The sequence below is a fragment of the Amblyomma maculatum genome, chromosome 7, assembly GCF_055883805.1.
Source record: "Amblyomma maculatum isolate TAMU_Amacu chromosome 7, ASM5588380v1, whole genome shotgun sequence".
In the NCBI taxonomy this organism is placed as follows: domain Eukaryota; kingdom Metazoa; phylum Arthropoda; class Arachnida; order Ixodida; family Ixodidae; genus Amblyomma; species Amblyomma maculatum.
In genome coordinates, this window is record NC_139350.1 from 96,257,135 (window position 1) to 96,274,715 (window position 17,581).

The window sequence follows — 17,581 nt, forward strand, 5'->3', positions numbered from 1 at the left end:
AAGCATTGCTTAATGAGCATCGCCATGCAGCTGTCAAACGAGTATTTGAATTCTATTGTAGTGGTGGTGGTAGTTTATGGGGTTTAACGTCCCAAAGCGATTCTCGCTATCAGAGACGCCGTAATGAAGGAATCCGGAAATTTCGACCACCTGGGGTTCTTTAACGTGCACTGATATCATGCAGCGCACGGGCGCCTTGCTTTTCGCCCCTATTGAAAAGTGGTCGCCGAGGCCGGAATTCGATCCCGCGTCCTTGGGAACAGTAGTCGAGTGTCGTAACCACTGCGCCACCCCGGCGGGGGTTATTGTAGCGGTGCCTTGCTCACTACTTTTGATGCAATGGTAACCGAGTTTGCAAGTCGCTACACCTGTCTTTCTTCTGCCACTACAGGTAATGCTGTTGATGTTCATGTAGAGTGTCTTGCTTTAATGATTAAGCAGCTTCATGAGGATGAATGAAGGCGATAAGTCCTCCATTAACCTTAACTAAAATGGAAGACGCAGATGACCGTTTGCTGCTTTCCAAAGCTCCGGGTCCTGATTGTCTATCCGGTGAATTTTAGAAAACAAAATCTGCTCTCTGCCCTGCCCTACTCCAAACTTTTGAGACTACCCTACTGAAAAACCAAAAGTTCTACGTGGCAATAACCTCATAAAATCTCATCGAATCGCATAGACTCTCATACGGTGCACATCGTTATAATAAAATATCGTACATAATTTATGATAATGTACAAGAAGCTATGAGACCTTATGCAATTATATGCGACTTGTATGTGATTTCTTATGAGAATTGAGTGAGATAGTAAGAGAAAATGGGGTTATTGTCTCATACAATTTTTTCAGTAGGGCAGTAATCACCCAAACTTTAAAGATGCTATTTATAATACAAGGATAGGCCACAGTACACATCAAACGGGATCACACCTGCTGGCGACGTCGGGCGATTCGTGCTTGTGTGGGATCAAAGTTGACAGCAGGCTTGTTTTTGATCCTTCTAGCCCTGCCCGCGTAGCGTAATGTGCTGAGGGTCTCCTCCATGTTGCTGTCTGCCGGGCAGATGCAGGCAATCATCACAGTGTGGCTGTTGCCCCCCAAGGAATCTAGAGAAATAAAAATGAACGCGGAAGAGGAAACTCAGTGCTAGAAAGTGACGCATCTGTAACGTAGTTACCATAAACCACGTATAATGCTACCTCCAAACGATAGGTTGCCTAGTCCACGAACATACAAGAGACACCGAGAACAACGTTTGAAAATAACTTTTTTGCAAATATTGGTCTTCCAAGTCTTTCTGCCTATATTGGCAATAGTTCAGTGGCAAAAATATAACTGTCGCTCTGAAAGCCAAACTTAGAAATATCCCATAAAAAGCGTCCTTGAAAAACAAAGAACAGACCGCCGCCGTCTAGAACTGAATTTCAGCGCACCATGACCTCGCGTATCGTTTCTGAAATGTTTATTGACGCACGCATTTTGCTCGTAAAATTGGCTGGCACTATAGTTTCACCGATATCCCTTTTCTTGTCTTCTAGCTTTAGAAATCTCCGAATTTGGCAAGGCTTGCCTTAGTGTGACTAGAATTTGGAATTATTTCGACGCAGACCAGTACGTACTCAGCCTCCTTTTAATTACTGTAGAGCCTCCCCACTTTGTAGTCGCCTTATTTTAGTTAAACCCTCGTGGCAATTAAATGCTTCTTATCAGAAATGGTTCCCATTTTTGAGCCAGCTAGGATTTACTTATACCTCCAAACTTACAATGTGCAAAATGAAGGGGCATAAACAATAAAATATGCTTTATCAGCCACAGTCTAAAACACACAGCACCTTGTTAGAGGGTCAGAAAACTTTCTACATATTTCGTACAGTCCCTAATAGATCGAGGGAAACGTACGTGGTGATCCCATAAAAATGTTACTTGGCCCATATCAGCCGAAATTTACGGTTGTTTAATGGTACTCAGAGACTCAGACGGCACTAACAAAATGCCTTATCACTGTGCTCTCACCATGGCACGGGTGATTCTGCACAGTTTTCCTCCTGAGTGTACTGTCACACACATTAGAGCGCAGCTGATGTGTATACCATGTTTAGGCATCAGCGCAAAAGGACAGAGACGAGTGGAAGGAGATACACAACGACGGTGGAGGTGCACGAAGCATTTGTGTACATCCTTCCACTCGTCTCTCTCCTTTTGCACTGTTACTTAAACATGGACGATCACCAACTAGCCCAAACCTCCGTTCTTCTACAGCTAATGTGTAACCCCTCCCACATTGGTCGCATTCTCAGACTCGCATGATTTTACCATTGCTGTTCGTCGTCTGAAAATTTCCAACACCGGCTTCAACCCTTTCAGAATATAGTGTTTCCTCTTTCTCCGTACACTCAGTCACTGGCAAAACCCTTCCCTGTTACCCTGGTACTTTCGTAATATGCATCTTCTAAGAATGCAATGCCACAAACGCGAAGAGTAGATCAGTGAGCTTTCACAAAGGCGCAGCTTTTAGACACACACACAGACAGGCAGCTGTCTGCTGTAAAAAGAGCACATGGTGGGCGCATGGTAAAGCGCGCCTAATCTGGAGCAGAACAGTGCAGTTTGCATTGGCGAGTCTCTCATGGACAACACTACCAAGCTAACGTCTCGCACCAGTCAACTGCTATGCCTTGCAACTGCAACGCGCACTGGAATATATAAAGTGAAACTCAGGTCTTATTTTTTATTGCATAAGCGACTCGACATTTTTTCATTTATACTAAAGCCGTTTGTATTTTAGAGATGAGTATAGTAAAAGGGCACCAAAACATAAATACCTCAGGAGATAGGACACCAGGCCTCCAGGGGAGCCCCAAATAGCAAAATTTTATTCACCAATATCACGTCAATGTGGTAGGATAACCTTCTGTCTTCCATATTTCCCATTTATGTGCAGCCCTGTCTGTACGGTGAATATGTTTCTCTGGTCATTCTTACTCTGATTTAGCAATGTGCACATATAAAAATCACTAACAAATCAAATACGCTAAGAGTATGGTGCGGTACAATATAGTCGTAAGCAGCAGAGGTGCACAGTGAATGTTTCTTAATATCATATGTGTGTGAATTAACGCCGTTCGAGGAAAATAAAAAGGTTGGGCATTACTATTAGGACACCTTTACTAAAGACTGACTAACAATACCTCAATCACGCAACACGTAATTCTCGAAATATTTTGAAAATTTTAGGTCAAATGTCATTCTAAATTACAAAAACAAAGCTCTATGAGAAAACCTGACACCGACAATATTAAATTCTGGGCAGTTCAATACGGTTGCAGCTCAGCTGATTGCTGCAGAATCGAGAGCTTCTCAATACCTGGGCCAAAGGACACAGCGAAAGGAAATAACATCAGTAGTCGCTAGTATAAGTCAAGTTATGTGAAATGAAAGGCCTGAACTGGGATAAAAATATCCGTTCGCAGTCAGTGCACTTTACTTAACGATGTTTAAGTGGACTGAGAAAAACAACGTGAAAAATAAAAATTTTTGTGATCCTCGTTAAGGCACCCACGTGTGTCCTGCAGAGTTTTGTGGATGGAGCCATGACAGACAAAGGAAGTCGAAAATGTAGTCGTTAAATGCAATCCGCATTATTAATTCCAAGTATTGGTCAAAGCTGAGCTCTCTAAAACATGAGATGGTGGTGAAGAAAGCAATTATTGTGCGCTGTGCACAGTAAAGTACACAGTATGTGCCACATTCCAATGCTCAACCGTGCAACCCAGGCATGATCCCAGCCAAACAATGTTTGTACGTACCCTGAAGCAGCCTCGTCAGTTTAGAGTCTCGGCATGGTACGTGGGGGTCGCCATCGCATAGAGCGCTGATGACATTGCCATGTGACGAGTGGCCTCTGTTCATTTTGATTCCTGTGAACAAATTAGGAGTACACACTCATCCATCTTTTGACACTGATAATGATATGTCAGCTAAGGGCCAACCAAACAGCTAAACCCTAGAACACGATATGATTTGATATCAAGCGCTGTATCTTTGAAAATGAAGCACTAAATTACAACCGTGTGCTGTGATCGCAATGGATAATTTACTATTACGCGTAATTCGCTTATCACAAAAGCCATGTAGGACACTGGTTAAGACGTCCTGAGTCACTTGCGTGAGCAATGAAGCAAAGTATTGAACCTCGTAGAGAAATATTCAACCCTACATGTTGTGTATGAAATCTGGCTTTCAAACCAAATTATCGAAACGTCGACTATAAAGGCTGCATGGAGAACATGGCGGACTACAAGCTGCACAAAAACTGTACATTCTCGTCCAAAAATTTCGATATCACTGGATGTGTTACGGAGCGTAACAGTAGCGCACCCTCATCTGAACTATTCTGCCTCAGTTTGACTGCTGTGCCTTTTTACCTTCCAGCTGCTCGCCCTTTCCCTGCATTAGAGCCATCCACCAACAACTAGCAGCTTAAACATTGAAACGTTGGCAACAAACCTTCCTTGAGCCTTTCGCCAAATGTCTTAGTTTTTCCAGCTCGTTCAGATCCAGCGAGATCCACTGTATGGAACTTGGCTAGCCTTATGGAGCCACCATCTCCTTTGTCCCGCTGCTCTACAATCATGGTGAAGATTGCGTGAGACCGAGATGACCGCAAGTTTATGTTGGTCGAAGCTGTGCTTCGAGATGCAGAGGCATTCTCGAGGAGCTGGATTGTCTCTTCGGGAGTGGTCACACTTACTTCCGTCAGGTTGGTCACCTGTTCATACAAGTTAAACAAAAGCACAGACAGTGTATCAGCAAGCGTTCGCGCTCAACGTGAAAGCTGAACATGGGATTAAAAGAGCGAACATTTTTAGTACCACCCTTTTTTCATCTGAGAATAAGCATGTAAGGAACATTGTACTCTGTTAAAAAATACCAAGGATAGAGATTTCATCATAAGTTCAAGGCGCGAAACTAAACACGAGCACAAGAAAGGCAACGGGAAAAGGGGCTTCGTCCCTTTGCATTTCTTGTGTCCATGTGCGTTTTCAGGCCTTGAACATGAACTCTTACACACTAGCCCCACAAAACGTTATTTCAAGGTAGATATTTGGTCACAGCCCTTTTATAAGTTTAGGAGAAGAAAGAGAATACATTTATTGTGAGGCTGAAATGATTTGTGAAAGGAAAGTGGGGATGGCTATAGCGCTGGGTGGCAGACCCGATTCCAAGACGCCATTGGCCGCTGCCACTGCTCGAGCTCTCTGGATCTGGGCCCGCTCCCCCAGGTCCGAGCTGGACAGGGCCGCCTTCCAGCCCTCCCTAGTTGGATGTTATAACTGCTATATTTGTGTTTTTCTGGCAAGCCTAGACCATGTGGGATGGGTCAGCATACTTCCCGCAGAATTTTCACCTACCCGTGAATGCCGGATCCATGTACGTATTTTAGTATGGCGAGATTTATAAAACACCCGGTTTGAAGCCGTCTAAGGAGGCATTCCTTATATCTGTCGAGACCCTTGGCGGGTAACGGGAGCTCCCTCCCGCAGAGGCGGAAATAAGTTTCAATCTTCGCATAAATTATGAGCGGGATTGTTATAGTTGCTGCGGTGGAACCGGATTATTTTAGCGGAACCACGGGTAGGAAAGCTCGGGAACCGCGTGAGCGGTCTCGTTCCCCTCCACCATCTGGCGACCGTACACCCACATTATCTGTTGTTTTTTACAAGTAGCTGAATCTGAATTGCTTGTATGTGCCAATAATATTCTGCAGGTGAGTGGCGCTATCGTAACCCGCACGTAATTTCGGCAAACCTGTTGCGAGTCCGACATTATATACGCTGTGTCGGAGTGGGTGGAGGCCAGTGCAATCGCCACTTCCTCCAACATCAGCGCGTCACTAGTTTTTACTGAGAGCCCGTTGACCTGTCTTTCTTCGTGCACAACAGTGATGGTGCAGATGCCGTCCTCGCGGGGGACCCGCTGCATCCACGTAATATATGTGCCTCTCTTACTACCGTAGTTATTTTGCATAAATGTTGCTCTGCAGGCTTGCAGCTTCCCCTTATTATGCTCCCAATTCATGTTTTTAGAGAGCGGCTTAACCGTAAAAATATTTTTCACATATCCCAGATGTCCACTTTGTTTTCGATGATGGGGAGATGATGGGGAAAAGCCCGAGAATTAGGTCTCAGAGGTTTTGCCTGCCGATGCTGGACGCGGACAGATTAGAAATATGCTTTGTTCAGCGGGCCTCAATCTGCTCCCGTATGCTATTATGGATCCCGATTTGGAGCAGGCACTCCGCATAGGTTCTGGCCGGTTGTCCTAGCGCCTTTTTAACCGCCGCCCGAATCCCCGCGTCAAGGGTTCCACGGTCGCTCTTCCTCAGCTTGAGATAGGGCGCCACTTACTCCCCACGAGTGTCGCCAAACGCCTAAACCAGGCAAACGGTTTCTTGTTCAAGACGTACACCGTTCTTGCCGGAGATCCTGCCAATCATCCTACTAATTTCTCCGAAGGTGGACTTTAATTTTTCAGGGTCTTGTAAGTGTTACAGAGGTTATCAATTTGCAATCCCGATACCGGAAGTATGTCCATTTCTGGTATCGGATTGCCTTTAACGTAAATGTGTATGTTTTGTCCTAGATATTTTGGTTTTGCAATGTGCAAGAGTTCTGATTTATTTGGAGCGCACTCCTCTCGGAAGGCTCCCACCATCTGCCCTAAGTTACCCATGCAACGACCAGATGGTAACGTCGTACGCGTAGATGGCGTGGCGTACGCCATTCACTGGCGTTAAGCGTCTCTGGGAGCGCTATGAGGGCAACGTTAAAGAGCAGCGGAAAAGAACAGCTCCTTGAGGCGTTCCCCGTGTTCCCATATCGATTGGCCCGAATTTTTTTTGCCTAAGCAATACTACGCTAGGTTTCAACCCGTAGCGTAAACCTGGCCGGTAGCCACGTCTGACCTTTACAGCGACCGTAGATGGGGCCCTTCTTCAAGCCGTCGGGTAAACCCGGTCGGTAGCCCGCCGCGCCGCTGAAGCAGAAGAAGAAGAAGAAGAATAAGAACAGAAAGAGAAGCTACGTCGGCTTTGCTTACGCAACCTACCGGATTGAACTAAAGCTAAACCTAGCTAATTTTTTTATTGCCCAATCTGATATAAGATTATGCAGCTAAAATATTTCTCGCCGCAATTGTTGCCGTTTGAAATTTTCACTTTTACAATACTTAACGTTTTCAAAGTCCATCATCAGGTCCAGGGTCAAAATCGCCCTGTCTCTGAACTCCCTAAAAGGAGATTAATAACTTCCCTATTGATTTGGTGCAGAACATCCTGCGCTAATAAAAGTGGCCGGAAGCCGAACATGGAGGGCGGCAGCAGCCCATGCTGTTCCAAATAGTCGGACAGCCTTTGCCTGACTTTCCACCGCCATGAGCTTATCGGTGCAGGACGTGAGAGTGATTGGTCTTAAATTTTCTTTTTAACTTTATGCGCGGCTTTGAGATGAACATTACTATAGATGTTTTCCAGTCATTTGGTACATTCCCTGGTCCCAGCAATCATTACTGGCCGTAAAATCTTCCAGGGTTTGATCGTTGCGGTTGGCCAGAAGGCAGACCGTTATCAGGTCGTCTTCCTGTGTCGTTCCTCGCCTCATAGTCATTAATGCGGTTTTTATTTCTACAACGGGGAATTTTACATCCTAATTATGGTGTTTTTTCGCTAGTGTATGTTCTAAATTCCTCATCTTCATCTACGGTCGTACATGAATATGTTTCTTTTAGTTTGCCGGCGAGCTGTCATCCGTGCCTTTGAAGTTATTGAGTACCCTCCTCAAGTTACTGCTTTGTTTGCCTTTAGATTTATTAGGTTCAATGAAGCACCTCCCTACCCTACTGAAATAACTGTATGGGGCAATAACCTCACATTTTGTCACACAATCTCATTCAGTTCTCATAAGAAATCATAAGAGCATATAATTGCATCAGGTCTCACAGCTTCTTCTACATTATCATAAATTATGTAAGATCTTTTTTGATAATTATGTGAACCGTATGAGAGTCGATGCGATTAGATGAGATTTTATGAGGTTATTGCCACGTAGAATTTTTGGTTTTTCAGTAGGGTACTGAAAACATATGAGGCAATATCCTCACATTTTCTCACACGAACTGACTTAATTCGCATAAACAATCACATACAAATCCAATATAATTGCATAAGATCTCATAGTCTCTTGTATATTATTATAAATTATGCGAAATATTTTATGATAATGATGTCCACCGTATGAGAGTCTATGCGATTAGGCGAGATTGTGTGAAGTTATTGCCACGAAGAACTTTTGGTTTTTCAGTAGGGCTGAGAAGGCTCCATGTACTTTTCCTGCTGAGGGTGCCTCAGATGGATTCGCATCTGGATATCCAGATGGTTTTTGCTTGAGATCACGCTTATGTTTCTGCCTGTTTGGTTAGCTGGGAAATTCTAATTTTAAGCTTACAGTTCTGTAATAAGGTTTAAGAGCGCAGCACAATGCATAAGCACTGCATCATTGCTAATGCGGGTACCCCAAGATAGGAGCGGCCTATTATAATCACGTAACTATATAATCATAGCCGACGTACTTCGAGCTGCACGCTCCTAATCATGCTGTTAGCCCAAAACAATTTATTGCACTAGTGAAGCCTTACCCTTATCGTGCCAGCGTGGTCCTCCCGTATCGTCAATGGTTCTCGGAATGAACTTTTGGAGAATAAATCAAAAATATTTTCCTTGTATATCTGCGAGAAAGTAGAAATGACATTAAATCCATGACAAGCCAGTTGTACAACTACAAACCTGATGCCTGCTATATTTAGGTTCAGTTTGTATCTCAAAGGCATGAAAGAAAATTCAGTTGCACTCGAATATTCGCCTGCTTATTCATGAATTTGCAGTAAATAAAGAAAAATCCCTTAATGTAGGTATAACATGCAGGGTTACTTCAAGAGAAATAGGCACAAAGCAGAGCATAGACAAGTAAAAGCTTGAAGGGTCAAGACTTCAAGCAAATGATTCATCAGCCAGAGGTTGATGACTGTGCTTGGTTTGCCCACAAAGTCTACTACGATGGCACTCGAATCGAAACAGAGCTGCATCTTTTTTCCACTCAGATTGCTAAAATAAAATAAACGCCGCTTATTCCGCCTATGTGGTGGTTGTGTAAAAGGTTAAAATCAATAATTAATTCAGAAGCCGCATTCATGTCTTTTGACGACAAGCGCAATGGCGCAATCTCGTTGTGCGATGCTTAGGAAATGGTCGAATTGTTCAACACATTAGGGAACAAAGCTTCTCTATTTATAGGGGAACTCGTTCAAGAAGCACCACTTGGGAATGAAGTCTTCATCTCAACAAATATATCGGTGGCGTTTCACTCATGACCTGATTATCGACAGTCATATATACATACAGCAGAATAGCTCTCACAGCTTGGCTCTTTAAACTTTATTAGCCATATTTAGTACATTTTCGCGAAATACACGTCTAGTATTTGCTGTCTTGCATACAATGCACTCACCTCGAGGAAAGTAGCTCGCACAAGGAATATTTTCTCTGTGCTTGTCGTGATATGCTTGAAAATATCGTCAACTATCCTGGCGATAATGCCCGCATCGTCACCGCCGGTGTCGGTGGACGACGAGCTCGTTCCCATAGTGAACGTTTTTCCAGAGCCCGTTTGGCCATAGGCGAGAACGGTGCCGTTGCAGCCTTGAACATAGAAGATACATTCTTGGTTTCAAACATATTTGCTGACGTGAACTCATTGAAAATGTAAAATTGGATCTAGCAAGTATAAGCGGACGGGGGCCTCATAGAAAATTAGCAAAACGCACAAACTATACCTACAACTAAGAGATGCAAAGGCGGCGCCTCATTTCCTGACAAATTTCGGTATGACGACCATACGGACACGAAGTTAAAAAATTTATAACGTGAATCTGCTCAAAATCAGTCCGAGACAGCCACTGCCTTAGCTTAGGCGTGCATGCGACGTGTGATGGATGTGCACGGTCTGGATGCGATGTAGAGGGCTTGGAACCAATGGCAGCAGTAAGGCTTTCTCTCTTCTTTGAGAGCACTCCTGATGCAAAAATGATTACAGAATGCGCATTCCTCAAAAAAGCCCCAAAAGGAATAGAAAATCACTTTTGCCTAGGCCCTCTTAGTTTTCAATGGCATACGTCTTCACTCGTGCACACACCTCGATCACTGCGATTTCAGCTTACAGACGCCTAAGAGAAATGTGGAACACGTGCTAAGCTGTTCAGTTTTGGTGCACAATATGATGCATATTGTTGCTACTTGAGAAGCGCATTACAGTGCCAGTGTCTTTGCTGTCTCCAGTTTGAACTCTTGCTGCATGTTGCACTTACGGTAGTTCACCAACTATAGGCAAATGAAACAGTTATGTGGGCAGAGGAAAAAAGGTATTCAATCCTTTATGACTTTTTTGTGTCTGCTGTAATTTCATTTCTGGCATAAGAGAAATCGAACATTTTTATTGCAAACGCTTAACCACACGCACTCTTTAAATTTGCTGGGCTGGCTCAATACCTCGCTACGTGTGGCTTTCAAACCAGCCCCAGGACAAGCTTTGCACGCCATCTCGGTAGCCGGTTTCTTCTCATGCTCAGTTGCCAGACTTTCGTGCTGCTCTTCGGATGTCGCCGCCTTCATACGTTTTGACAAGGTTGGACTAAATACTTTAATTAGGCCTCCACCCTAAGCAAAGCCTAAATCACCCGTTACATACTTCGCTAAACCTAACCATACGTACAAAATACGCGAATTAAAATTTAATTCAATTAACGCTACATCATATATTTATATCCATTTATGCTCTGAGCCAAGCCAAATCACCACTAAATGCTTTAGCTGCTACGCAGAACGTCCCCTAAATGAACGAATCTGGCTCCAAGATCACACCAGGGGCCCTTCTTTCGGCATGGATTTAGAGAAAATGTAACAACTGTGGAAGAAGGCCAGGTCGAGACGGCAAGGTCGAGACGGCAAAGCAAGGGATGCCGTGTCTGGCGTTTTATTCCGATGACAAAGCCCAGGCGCGCGCCCTGAGCCGGCGCCGCGGGACGATGATGATGGTATGTACAAATGAAAGAGGAAGATCATGGAATGAATAAATTAAAGAACATCCACGGAAGGCTCACACAATCTGCCCGGGGGTTCGGAAGCGGCCAGCCTGGCCGCTCTTAACTAAGCGATGCATCGCGGCGCACAAACGGTTTCAAGCGAGACACGTGAACAATTTCAGTTCCACGGTGGCGTCGATCAGCTGGGGTATCAACAGGCGTCACTTTGTAATTCACTGGGGAAGTTTGGTTTATGACCTCATAGGGACCTATGTAGCGGTGGTGGAATTTGTCACTAAGGCCAGGGGTGCGCAACGGTGTATAAAGCAGTACTTCGTCGCCAGGACGGAAAGAGACCACTCGATGTGTAGAATCATAGCGAGTCTTGCGGTCTTCCTGGCACACTGCCGTGTTGAGGCGGGCAAGATGACGGCATCTGGCCACACGAGATAAAAAATGGGTAGGTACTGATGTGGAGTAGTCGGGCGGAGAGAAGAAGGAAGCGTCGAGAATTGTAGTGGGAGGACGGCCATAAACGAGGAAAAACGGAGAATAACCGGTAGTCCGCTGTACTGCTGTGTTATAGGCGAAAGTGACGAATGGTAGAATAATGTCCCAATTTCGATGATCCGGTGAGATGTACATGGAGATCATATCCGATAAGGTGCGGTGAAATCGCTCAGTCAGCCCGTTAGTCTGGGGATGGTAGCTCGAGGTTGTCTTATGAAGGGTGGATGACGCTTGAAGAACTTCGGCAACGACTTTCGATAAGAAGGCTGTACCGCGGTCACTTAGGAGCACCCGAGGAGCGCCATGACGTAATACAATTGATCGCAAAAAGAAATTTGCTACTTCTTCAGCGGAACCAGTCGGTACAGGTGCTGTCTCAGCGTAGCGTGTGAGGTGGTCGACAGCTGTTATAATCCAATGGTTACCCCCATCGGAGAGAGGTAGGGGACCATATAAGTCGATGCCGACTACGTCGAATGGCGTGGCAGGACAAGGAAGAGGTTGTAGAAGGCCAGCGGGCGAAGAAGTCAGTCGTTTGCGACGTTGGCACAGAGGGCAGGATGCGACGTATTTGGCAACGGTGGAAGATAAGCCAGGCCAAAAGAATCGTTTTCTCACGCGGTCGTAGGTTTTGTCAAAACCAAGGTGGCCTGCAGTAGCGTCATCGTGGAGAGCCGCCAGAATACGTGGGCGAAGCACACGCGGCACGACTGGGATCCAGCGAGTTCCATCAGGGCAATACACGAAGCGGAGTAGGATGCCATCTTCGAGCTTGAAATTGCGAAGCTGTCGGCGAAGCCTAGCATTGGGCGGGTCCGAAGCGCCGATAAGGCGGTCGATGATAGGACGGCAGTAGGCGTCAGCTAATTGCTGCGAGCGGAGTGCGTGTTTGTGCTCAGAATCGTCAAATGAAACTGTTGTGATATGCGTCGGGGGAAGAGATGGCCGGCTGTGGTCAGAGGTAGAAATGCGTTGCGAAGAAAAACAGCAGGCTGATTCCGTAAGTGGGCAGCGAGAGAGAGCGTCGGCGTCTTGGTGTTGGCGACCAGATTTATAAGTGACGTCGAAATTGTATTCTTGCAGGCGCAGAATCCAGCGGCCAAGTCGGCCTGTCAAATTTTTGAGTGAAGACAACCAGCAAAGAGCATGGTGGTCGGTCACAACTGTGAAGTGCCGACCGTATAGATACGGGCGAAATTTTTGGACAGCCCAGACGACGGCAAGACACTCCTGCTCGGTAATGGTGTAGTTTTTCTCAGCTGGAGTCAGAGTCCGACTGGCAAAGGCAATCACTTTCTCACGCGATGTTGCATCACGCTGCAGAAGTACAGCGCCAAGACCGTGACCACTGGCATCGGTGTGCAGGATAGTTGGAGCGCTGTCACTGAAGTGGGCAAGAACAGGATCTGATGTGAGGGCGTGGTTTAGGTCATTAAAAGCAGTTTCGCACTGTTCTGTCCATACGAAAGGGCTGCGTGCTTTAAGTAGCTCATGAAGTGGTGCAGCAATAGTTGCAAAATGCCTTATAAAACGCCGGAAATAAGAGGCGAGGCCGAGGAAACTGCGCAAATCTGTAGTCCGTCGTGGACGAGGAAAGTTCAAGACCGCGATTGTTTTTTCAGGATCTGGGCGAATGCCGTCATGACTGACCAGATGTCCCAATATTCTAATTTCCTTCTGTGCAAAGTGGCATTTCTTGGTGTTGAGCTGAAGGCCTGCCGAAGCGAGACAGGTGAGGACTTCATTCAGGCGCGTGAGATGGTCATTAAAGGTTGTCGAAAAGACAACAATGTCGTCCAAGTAGCACAAACAGGTTCTCCATTTTAGGCCACGAAGCACAGTATCGATCATTCTTTCAAATGTCGCTGGTGCGTTACAAAGTCCGAAAGGCATAACATTAAATTCGTAAAGGCCATCGGGTGTTGCGAAAGCGGTTTTTTCTTTGTCGTCCTCGTGCATAGGTATTTGCCAATAACCTGAGCGAAGGTCCAAGGTCGAGAAATATTCTGAGCCTTGGAGAGAGTCAAGGGCGTCATCAATTTTTGGCATCGGATATACATCTTTGCGGGTAATTTTGTTGAGGGCGCGGTAATCAACACAAAAGCGTACCGAGCCGTCCTTTTTTTTAACTAGCACTACTGGGGAGGACCATGGGCTTGTTGAGGGACGAATTATATTGCGATGGAGCATGTCATTTACATTTTCTTCAATTACTTTTCGTTCAGAGAGGGAAACCCGATAAGGCCGTCGGCGAACGATAGAGTTACCTTCAGTAATGATGCGATGGTGCGCAACACTAGTCTGTCCCAGTGGTGTGGAAGTGGCATCAAAAATGGCTTGGTGGTGTCGAAGCAATGCCAGCAGTTCTTGGCGTTGGCTCGGCGTAAGTTTAGGATTAATAGTCTTTGCGAGAACAGAAAGAGAGACGTCTGAGGAAACACGTTGCTGAGGCGGAGGGGCGGTGAGCACCATCAGGGAAAAAGGTTGAACATCCACCATGCAATGCAGAGAAGTTCCTTTTGGGAGCACGAGGGATTCACGTGAAGTGTTAGTGGCCACTACTGTCGCTGAGCCGTTGTGGAATCGGACAAGACTTGACGGGAAGGCGATGCCGCGTGCAAGATGACTATATGATGGTGCTATTAGTACGTCCCCGTCAGTTATGTGGTCAGAAACAACAGTAAGCAGTTTTTCGCACTGAGGAGGCAAAACAGTATCAGCGGCGGCAACGAGGGGATGATGTCGTTCAGGAAAGTCAGATGAGAAATCGCTGTCTGTCATATGGATAACACGCTCACCACAAGAAATTAACGCTGAAGCGGTTGACAAAAAAATCCCATCCAAAAATCATCAGATGCGCACAAGGTGAGAGCACAGCAAACTGCACATGATGGCGGATGCCGTCGATAACAACTCGTACGGTGCACTTCGCTGAAGGGCGCAAAGGAACGTCACTGGCTCCACGGAGTTCAGGCCCATCATATGGTGTTGTCACTTTTCGCAAACGGTAGCACAAATCAGCGTGAATAACAGAAATTGCAGCCCCTGTATCAATCAAAGCTTCAACCGGTAAACCTTCAGCGATAACAGCAATCACGTTATACGGGCGATCAGGAGGACTTTTAGTAAGTTCGCAGAGTGCAGTTTGACCTCCGGAAACTGCAACACTTAGTTTTCCGGATGGCGGACAGGGAGAACGGTTGCGGGGCGGAGAGGGGAAACTGAGCGGCGGTATGGGGATGTGGACCGGCGTCGGGATACATGGTTCCCACGAGGCTCAGAGGAAGATAATTTATAGGCTTAGTTTGACATTCGATGACACTAGAGAAGCAGATAAATGACGCTGTTCAGCAGATAATATGCGGCAGGTATATAGTTCCATGGCAAGCTCTACACCGTAAAATCCACCAGAGGTATTTATAGTGAGTTATAATCCTGGCATGCAGGACATTTACTCTTCCGTTCGCCTGCCAAGGCCTGCTAAGGTACAGAATTTGACTCGTTTGAGATGTTTCAGCTATCAAAGAGCCCATTCCATCTCTCCCATCAATAGATGGGTTTATTGACATGGAAGGCAGAGAGGCTGGCCGGAATGATTAAAATCTGGCCTGCTACTCTGCCCTGAGGAAGGGGAGAAGAGAGAGGATCAGATGGGTGACGATGTGGGAGAAGGCCTATGGAAAAATTATGCAGGCACCATAGTTCGCTTTACAAGCTCGAATCGAGTCTGGTGGAGCACCAAAAAGGGCAGACAGCCCGAACTGCCTGGACACCCTTCCCCTTGTCCTTCCAAGCGCACAGCAGCAGCTCCTCCAACAGAGGCCTCTTATCCAAACGCTTCGAAGAAACGGAGAGAACAGTTCTTTCACGCGCATACATCAAAATATGTTCTGCGTCTGTACCGTTCTTTTAAGACAAAAACCTTTCAAGGATCACGTCGAAAATCTCGCGCACGCGAGATTGATTCGCCAGATGTGGCCGGCAGACGTCGCAATTGGTTCTAAAGTCGACATAATTTATCCGGCCAGGACGCCGAAATACGTTTTGACGTCGACATAATTTCCCAATTAGGCTATTTAAGACTAGTTTCTATAAAAGCCCAGTATGGTCCATGTAAATCCTTTCAGTCTCGCGTGTCAAGCAGAGGAGTCCTAAGATGCCGATGTCACCGACCACGACACCAAAGGAAAGAGAGAAACGAAATTATAACGAGTGCACAAAGACAATATACAGGTAGAAGAGAAGAGGTAGAAGAAAAGAAGGTGCAAAGGCTCTCGCCATTAAGCTCTTAAGTGAAATTAAATGCAATCCTGTAATGTGTTTGTAACTGTGTTTTTGTTGTATCTGCATCTCCATTGAATTTACTGGATAAGGAGCCTCACTGTCTGACGATCGTCTTTGACTCTCTTCACCTCTCAAAATAATAATACATGTACAGGTGCTGTTAAATTTCGTCTGCATTGAAATTCAGCCATTGTGCAGTCATTTCAAGCCACAAAAATTTGGTTGTTGAGAAAGTGTTTGCTACGGCTGCAAATACATTACAATGTTTAAATAAGGTAGAAAATGTTTTATTCTGCATCTGGAGATAATGTAAACCAGTGTAATGAGCATGCATGGAACCATTTCTGTTTGCTGTGCGTGTTTCGGAGCTACTCACAAGAAGACATTATTGAAAAATTCCCACCGATTTTAATAAAGTAACTTCTTCACGCATTACTGTTGTTAAGCGCCTTTGTCAGCCGTTTCTTTACTCGAGGATTAGGAGCGCGCTGGCACACATTGGCCATCTTACGCCTTGTGTTGTTGCGGTGCTTTATCATGCTCTACACAGCACCACAAGAACAGATAAGTGGTGCAGGAACACTGCGGTCTATCATTGCCTTTCGGAGCAAGACTACAATGACCAGCGTTTTGTTCATTACCCTTAAATATCGTTTAGCGTGGAAAAGTTCATTTTCTAATTCATCGTGCTAGGCAACAAAATAATTCAGCCTAATTTAGCTATACTATGTTACTACCTTAATAACGTCTTCTAGAAAATCAACCACCTATACGTCACTACCATACCTAGCCACCAAGGCAAGGGAAACCAGGAGTACTGGTTTAACAAGATTTGTAGGCGCTTGAAAAATGGCGCTAATCTCTCATTTCAGAAAGGTAGCGAGTTCATCAGAACCCGACATTATGACAAACGTAGTAACAATTTTGGCACTACAACAATGCGCCTACACCGTTGTTCTCTTTAACGGCCATGCAAGAAAGGTAAATAACGATGCTGCTACATTTTCGTGTCTCCAGAACCAAGTTTACCCGTGGGATAGAAATGAAAACTTTTAATCGTTATTTTAGTGGGCAGGCTCTATATGCTCACCTTCAAATATCCTGGGCAGCAGGCTGGAGACGCATGCCTCGTAGACCTCAGCCTGGCTCGATTCTTCACCGAAAACGTAGTCAAATTTGAACATTTTTTCACCACGTAAAACTATAGTCTGTTCATTCGGCACTGTCCGTGTGCAAACTTGGCACCCTTCCAGTACTTCATTGGACACTAGTGGGCGGCAGCGCACCGCCACTTTCACGGGGATAGTTTTCTCCATTCCGGTTTTGATTGAGCAAGAGGTCTGCAGAGAAAAATGATAATCAAAGGATAAAACTTTGTCCGAAAGCAGCTAACGAGGAAATGAAAGAGAAACTTTGGAGGTACAGCAGTAGCTTGAAACATTACTACAAAGAGGTGTGCTGCGCATCTGGCATTGCAATGAGTTGCCGCAATTCACTGCAAATTCAAAAATGAGCCGACGCATTCATTCAAGAGCCTCACAAATCCGGTACGTTTAAATTCATCTAGCTTCTCCAGCGCTTAAAAGCAGATGAATGCGGAAAAAACAACAACAGAGAATTGCTTAAAGAATACATCTATGCTCGATTTAAATAAACAGGA

The 17,581-nt window shown here is 45.4% G+C and overlaps 1 protein-coding gene across 1 annotated transcript; it reads right to left on the reverse strand.

Annotated features, from left to right (window-relative positions):
* Window positions 1-921: 921 nt before the first annotated feature.
* Window positions 922-17,237, reverse strand: LOC146184001 (chromosome-associated kinesin KIF4A-like). The gene is made up of 6 exons (XM_084608467.1): window positions 17,012-17,237; window positions 9,558-9,748; window positions 8,689-8,778; window positions 4,504-4,765; window positions 3,804-3,914; window positions 922-1,103 (listed from the first exon to the last, which is right to left on the reverse strand). The coding sequence occupies exons 1-6, from the start codon at window positions 17,235-17,237 to the stop codon at window positions 922-924; spliced, it is 1,062 nt and encodes a 353-aa protein (XP_084464593.1).
* Window positions 17,238-17,581: the final 344 nt, after the last annotated feature.